The sequence below is a fragment of the Trichechus manatus genome, unplaced genomic scaffold (genome assembly GCF_000243295.1).
Source record: "Trichechus manatus latirostris isolate Lorelei unplaced genomic scaffold, TriManLat1.0 scaffold00008, whole genome shotgun sequence".
Classification (NCBI taxonomy): Eukaryota; Metazoa; Chordata; class Mammalia; order Sirenia; family Trichechidae; genus Trichechus; species Trichechus manatus.
Genome location: NW_004443944.1, coordinates 29,204,596 through 29,212,261, shown reverse-complemented (window position 1 = coordinate 29,212,261; position 7,666 = coordinate 29,204,596). Strand labels below are relative to the sequence as shown.

General features: G+C 43.3%; 1 protein-coding gene across 2 annotated transcripts in view; it reads right to left on the bottom strand.

Annotated features, from left to right (window-relative positions):
* Nucleotides 1–2,547: 2,547 nt before the first annotated feature.
* The window catches only part of GGT7 (gamma-glutamyltransferase 7), a 26,886-nt gene continuing 21,767 nt past the window's right edge, over nt 2,548–7,666 (bottom strand). The window contains exons 14-15 of one of the 2 annotated variants that reach the window (XM_004370415.2): nt 6,855–6,954; nt 2,548–3,101 (exon numbers count right to left, since the gene is read on the bottom strand). In XM_004370415.2, the coding sequence (XP_004370472.1) occupies nt 2,938–3,101; nt 6,855–6,954 (264 nt within the window). In that variant the 3' untranslated portion in view covers nt 2,548–2,937. The remainder of the gene's footprint in view (nt 3,102–6,854; nt 6,955–7,666) is intronic. The other variant, XM_023725149.1, reaches the window with a different exon arrangement.

Sequence of the window (7,666 nt, the reverse complement as noted above, 5' to 3'; positions counted from 1 at the left end):
CCATCAAGAAAGCAGTGCCAGGAGCAGAGCGCATCCTTTGGACCGGGGTCCCTGTGCAAAGAAGCTCCTAGCCCGGGGGAACATTGATGAGAAGGCCAACAGAGAGAGAAAGACTTCCCCTGAAGCTGACACCCTGAATTGGGACTTTTAGCCTACTTTGACTATGAGGAAATAAACTTCTCTTCATTAAAACCATCCACTTGTAGTATTTCTGTTGTAGCAGCACTAGATACCTGAGACACTAAGTATTTCATTCTTTTTATGTTGTTGTAAATGGAATTATTTTCTTAATTTCCTTTTCTGATTGTTCATTTCTAGAGTATGAAAATAACAGTTTTTGTTGTTGTTGGATCTTGCATCCTACAACTTAGCTAATTTCCTGATGGATTGATCCTTTTGTCATTATAAAATGTCCCTCTTTATCTCTAGTAATATTGTTTGTTTTAAAACCTATTTTGTCTGATATTAGTGTAGCCATTCCAGTTTTCTTGTGATTGCTGTCTGCATGATTTCTTTTTCCATCCTTTTATTTTGAATCTATTTGTATCTTTGAATCTAAAGTGTGTCTCCTCTAAATAGCGTAAGTTGGATCTTGTTTTTTGTCCAGTGTGACAATCTCTACCTTTTGATTGGATTTGATATGTATTGTCATGAAAAAATGCCCATGCTATATTGGTAAGAAAAAAACAGGAAATTGTAGAAAGTCTGAAGAATGTGACCCCATTTTTATTTTTTAAGCAGAATAATAATATATGTTACTATACGTACAGAAAATAGAAGTTGGAGGGATATGTGCTGAATTATTGACAGTGGGGTTTTTTTGAAATTTGGGATTTTGAGGGTGTTGTTCATTTACATTATATATTTATGAAATGTTTGATATTTGAATAGCTGTTATATTTGTAATCAGATAAAATAAAGTTTTTTGTTTTTTTTTAAGAAGAGAGAAACATGCTCTTTGGAGTCATACAGCCTGCTTTTGATTCATCAGTCTGTGACCTACCAGCTAGGTGACCTTGGGCAAATTACTACATTTCTGAACTATAATTTCCTCATCTATAAAATGGAGTAATTAATACCAGCCTCATAAGGATGTTGTGCCTACCTCACCATCATCTCCTCAGTATGCTCTACTGAGGGTATAGAGTCAGCCTCAGTCCCTTAGGCCAAATTTGATGCCACCTGTTTTTATAAAATAAAGTTTTATTGGAATACAGTCATGACTGCTTTCGTGCTACAACAGCAGAGTTGAGTAACTGCTACAAGGATCATATGACCTACAAAATGAAATATTTACTATCTGGCACATGGCAGAAAAAGTTTGATCTCTGTTCTGTATCACTGACATTCTTCCACCTACTGAAACATGACATATTCCTTCTCTCCACAGGACTTTTGTACACGTTGTTCCCTTTGTCTAGAATGCCATTCCCACATCTACACCTAATTCTCTCCTGTCAACCCTGCTCATCCTTATCACCTCAAGCAGGCCTTTGCTCATCCCACCCCACCCCTAGACTGTTAACTTTACTGTCATACATTCTCATAGCATCCCTCATATCATGATGGTCATTACCTAATTATGTGTTCTTATTTATTTAATGTTTGGCTCCCTCAGTACACTACAAACCTCTAAAAAGTCTGTCTGGTTCAATGCTGAATCTCCAGTGCCTAGCAAAGTGCCTGGAATATAATGGATGGATTGATGAATGTATGAATGACATAAGTTATATAAGATATTTATTGTCTGATATATACTACTGTATTTTATGCAAATAATGTGTGCCTTCTATGTTTGTTTGCCATCCACGCCCTCTCCCTGCAAAGTATTTTCATAAGCGTGCTAATTTTTTTTTTACAGCAACATGTTATTTGTGTAAAAATACAGTATATAAATTGCGCTTTATAACAAATAATTCACCTAATAGATGTGGAAGTGGTTAGGAGCACAGATTCTAGAGTTAGAGAGCCTGAGATTAAATCCCAATTCTTCCATTTACTAGATGAGCAATCTTAGACAGGTTCCTTAACCTCTTTTTGCCTCAGTTTCCCATCTGTAAAATGCAAAAAATAGTACCTGTCTTGTGACGTTCGTAATGAAGATTAAATGAGATTATACACATAAAGTGTTTAGCATAGAGCCTGGCACACATTAAGTGCTCAATAAATCTATCTGTCTGTCTACCTACTATCCTCTGTCTATCTATCATTATTATTAGTGTAAGTAGTCCTGGATAAATGGCAGTTATTATTACAACCCCTGCAAAGTTGACTTTAGCTTGCCCTGGGGTCAAGGCTGTGGAATAGGGTGGGCTGAGGTCTGTTCTCCCACTTAAACAACCAAACATAAATCAAGACACAGCCACAGTTAAGCAATATTCTTTCTTTAATTTGCCTTTGCAAATGGAAGCCCCTGAGCTGGTCCCCACCCCCACCCCTACCCCACACCCTGGGGACCCTCAGATGCAAGGTCCCCTGCCTCAACATGGTGGGAGGAGGAGAGAAGCGCCCCCTCCACAGAATAGTCCATTAAAAAAATCTTAGTCATTTAAGAAATAAAGGCTGGGGACAGGGGAAAGGAGCTGGAAGACGAGGTCCAGGTTAGGCCAGACTGGAGATGTTGGGGTTGTTTGTGAGAACCCTCAAGAAGGGTTTGTAAGCATGTCCCTAAGCTCAGGGCCAGCATGGCTGAGGAAGGAGAGGAGACAGTCTGACTTCCCAAGGTCCTGACTGCCTGGTTGTGGAGACTGACACCCACCATCACCACAGGCCTTGGGAGATTTTTCCAGTTATTCTGGGATAGGGTTTGCTAAGCATCCCCTTTGGCCCCTGATCTGGGGCATCCATGGGGTCCCCCTGAGACCAAACCTGGGAGGAGGTGGAACTCTGGGAACATGCAAAGGGGGAGGAGCAGAGACCCTGCCCCACCCCACTGCTCTACACCATGGTGGCTCCGGCTGCGTCTGGGCTCCGAGGGTCCTTCACACCGATGATGAAGTTGTTGGTTCTCCGGCTGCCATAGACCCAGGACAAGACATCTACCTTCTCCACATGGTGGCCCCTGGCTTCCAGGAACTCAGTCTCTTCCTCTGTGAACTCACCTGAAAACCAGCCCCCAACAATTATACATTCAGAGTGTTCAGAGCACTGGCTCAGGAATCCTCTGGTTAGACCTAAGTCTTGATTCTGGCCCCTCCACTAAGGAGCTATATTACCTTGGGCAAATCACTTCACCCCTCTGAACCTCAGTCTCCTTATGTAAAAAGTAGAGATTATAAGAGAATTTACTACATGAAATTGTTGCAAAGATTAAAGGAAATAATGCCCAAAAAGCTCTTGAGCTCAGAGCCTGGCATACTCTTAATATTGGAAAATGGGCTTTGGGGTCATCATCTCCACCTGCCTAAGCCAAGCTGCCATCATTTCTTGTCAGGACTACTGCAACAGCCCACTAATTTGTCTCCCTGCTTCCAGTCCTGCCTCACACAGCAGCCAGAGATTTTTTTAAAACATAAGTCAACCACCAATGACTGCCCTGACAGGGAAAACACAACAGAGAGTCCCTGACGGAGCAGGAGAAAAGTGGGGTGCAGAACTCAAATTCTAGTAAAAAGACCAGACTTAATGGTCTGACTGAGACTGCAGGGACCCTGGAAGACATGGCCCCTGGACTCTGTTAGCACAAAACTAAAACCATTCCTGAGGCTAACTCTTCAGACAAAGATTAGACTGGACTATGGAACAGAAAATGATACTCGTGAAGAGTGTGCTTCTTAGCTCAAGTAGATACAGGAGACTAAATGGGTAGCCCCTGTCCGGTGGCAAGATGAGGCGGCAGAGAGGGTCAGGAGCTGATTGAATGGACACGGGAAATCTGGGGTGGAAAGGAGAAGTGTGCTGTCACAGTACAGGAAGAGCAATTAGGGTCATGTAACAATCTGTGTATAAAGTTTTGAGAGACTAACTTGAATTGTAAATTTTCACTTAAGGCAGAACAATTAAAAAAAAAAAAGACGATCTCACTTCCCTTACTCCAAACCTTCCAACAGCTTTGATGCCTCTTAGAATAGAACCCAAAGTTCTCACCAAGGCCTCTAAGGCCCAACATTATGTGGGCCCTTGCTACCCTTCCTCATTTCCTTCCACTCTCTCCCTTGCTTAACCCTCAAGTAGGCCAAATATGCTCCTACCTCAGGGCCTTTGCACTTGCTGTTGTCACTGCCTGGAATGCTTTCCTTCTAGATAGTTACAGAGCTGGCCCGCTTACTTCATCAGGGTCTTTGCTCAAAAGGCACTCTTCAAGAATAATTTCCCTGACCACTATCTAACACAGCCCCCCTGTTATCTTTACCCTGCTTTATTTTCTTTCAAAGGACTTACTATACCTATATTTGTTTATTTACTCTGTCTCCCCACACTAGAATATAAGCACTTTGAAGGCAGAGATGTTGTCTTATTCACTATTGATCCCTAGTGCCTAGAACAGGATCAGTACATAGTAAATGTTAAGCAAATATTGACTGGATAAATGAACAAATCCCCATCCCCTTGTGTAAATACAGGTCCTCATCATCTCTTGCCTGAGCCATTATTCTAGACGCTTCCCTCATTTCCCCAGCTTAAGTTTTCCTATCTTCAGTCCATCCCTCCTACATAAAACAAATCAGGTCATGTCGCTCCCCTACTCATTTGGATAAAGTCCATGCTTCTTAACATGGACCTCCATGATAGGCCCTGTAACCTTCCCAGTCTCACTTCCCACTGATCCTCAACAAAGGTCTGATCTTCTCATTTCCCCAAAACAGGATGCTTTTAGGTAGTTTTTGAGATAAAGACACAACATTGAATAGCATTAAATCACTAATTGGAAATAATGTATTCCCTTTGTGGTTCATATTCAATTTTTCCAATTACGGCAAGGACAAAGTCTCAGTCTTGTCTCCAACATTTCCTAATCTTCTTTAACAGACAGAACAGGCCTCATAGCTTCCACGGGCAACAATATCTAACTAAAACCAAATAGTATGTGATTTTTATAGCTATTATCTGTTCATGGATACTGTTTTTTGTGATTATGATATTAGCTTAATTTTTACAATAAACTTAGGTTAAAAAGAAGGTCCATTTAAAGAGACATAGCACATAAATAACGGTTTAGATAACATGTAAACCAAAAAACCAGTTGCTGTCAAGTTGATTCCAACTCATGTTTCAGAATACGACTGTGCACAGGGTTTTCAATGGCTGCGACCTTTTGGAGGTAGATCTCCAGGCCTTTCTTCTGGGTGGATTCGAATTGCCAACCTTTTGGTAAGTAGCCAAGCACTTACCTGTTTGTGCCACCCAGGGACTCCTTCAGATGATGTGTAGGTATGGCAAAAGTTATGAAGGTGCTAGGTAATACTGAAGTTTGAGAAACAATGTCTCTACTCTAGCTGGCCTCTTGGCTATTCTCTGAAGCATGCTTTCTGGCCTTTGTCCAGGTACTTTCCTACGTCCAGAATGCCCTTTACCTCCACGTGCCAAATTCCTGCTCACACTTCAAGGCCCAGCCAGTCATCACCTCCTCCATAATGCCTCCCAGTTGCCTCAGGTGGATGAGGTTTCCCTTTACCAAGCTTCTGCTCTTCATATCCTATCTTAGACTGTGAGCCCCTCAAGGGAGGCTGGGATGATTCACTCCATCCCCCAAATAACTTAGCACAGAGCCTCACATTCAGGAGAGACCAACAGATATTTGTTGAACAAAATTCTGTTTCAAGGCCTTCGCCTCGTCATCCACTGGCTGGGATCTAAAGAGTCACTCAGCCAACCTGAGGATCTAGGTCTGTGACTTCCTAACAAGCTTCAGTTCAGGAGATATCAGGAGCCATGAGGTGAAGAACTGAGTCTTTAGTATCAGCCAGGCATGGGTTCTAATCTCAGTCCTGCCACTTTCTTGTTGATCTTTGACTAATTTATAACCTCTGTGAGCCTTAGTTTCTTTTTCTAAGATGGGAATAATAATACCAAATGGGCAAGGACTGTGTCTCATTCAACTCCATATCCCCTTTGGACTAGCACAGTACACTGCCTGTTGCAATAAAAACTCACACAATTTCTCATTTATAAAACTAAGCTATATTCGATTCATCGTGGCACCTGTCCTTCTCAGAGGAAAGTCCACCTCCACACCATGACCTTAAGGTTCAGGATCTGGCCCCTGCCCACTTCTCTGATCTCATCTCACCCTCATCACTCCTTTCTATTTCTCAAACAAAAAACACCAAGCCTGTTCCTGCCCAAGGTCTTTGTACTTGTTCCCTCAGCCTACAAAGCTCTGCCCCAGTTCTTTGCATGATGGACTCTTTCTCACTCTTCAGATCTCAGCTTAAATGTCACCAAAAAGAAGCCTTCCCTGGCCATCCAATCAATCCTATTATATCACCCTGCTTTAATGCTCTGCATAGCATTTACTCTGCTGTCTTGACATTTCTTTGGTTATTTATTTTCTTGTCTGCCTGTGAATGCGGACTCCCCAGCACCTAGGATGATGCCTGACACATAGTAGGTGTTCAGTTCAGTACAAACTGTTGAATGAAGGTTTGCAGAATGAACAAACGTATCTTAATTTACAGAGAAGAAAATCGAGGCTCAGAGTGGAGACATGGATTTCCCAAGGTTACAGAGCCAGGAGATGGCAGGACTGCTCCAATCCCCAGCTCTTTTATTCTTCCAGTAGGAGTTTGTTGAAAGAAACCAAGCTTTCACTGGCAGGGAGTTGGTGCTGGTTGAGGCAGGGATACCCATGGGAGAAGCCCCTTTCTCTACCCACCCCTGTGCCCACCCCATTGGGGCCTCCACTCTGCACTCACTGTCCACCTGCAGGAGGTTGGACTGCAGGTCCGGGTGCAGGCGGCCATGGGCCAGGCTGTCATTCAGGTTCCGGTTCAAAGTCAGGACATTCAGCAGAACCTGTGGACAGCCAAGGGGCAGAAAAGTCAGGGCTGTCCCAAGGCTGGTGGCCAAGACTTCCCAGCCCTCACTCCTTGCCCGGGGTCTTTAGAACCCTTATACCAGGTGTGTCATCTGAGCCTCTCAACAGCCCCAGAGACAGGCAACCCTGTGACGACTATCCCCGTTTCACAGAGGGGGAAAGTGAGGGCAGAGAGGAAAAGTGGCTCACTCCAGGGTTTAGAAGGAGCCAAGGGAGAGGCACAATTAGCACCCTGTCTCCTTCAATTCAGCCCAGGGCTCCCCTCCCTTATCCCTGGCCAGTGTAGGGTTAATAGTTGTTGGGGGGTCTGGGGTACAATGTGGGTACTTTCAGCTTAGTGGTTAAGCTCTGGAACCAAACTGCCTGCCCACTCTTAGTAGTCGAAGGAACTTGACCTAACTTCTTTTTTTCCTTTTTTTAACTGTACTTTGATGAAGGTTTACAGAACTAGCTTCTTATTAAACAATTAGTACACATATTGTTTTGTGACATTGGTTGACAACCCTGTGACATGTCAACACTCTCCTTCTCAACCTTGGGTTTCCTATTACCAGCGTTCCTGTCCCCTCCTGCCTTCTCATCCTTGACCCTGGGCTGGTGTGCCCATTTAGTCTTGTTTTGTTTTATGGGCCTGTCTAATCTTTGGCTGAAGGGTGAACCTCAGGAGTGACTTCATTACTGAGCTAAAAG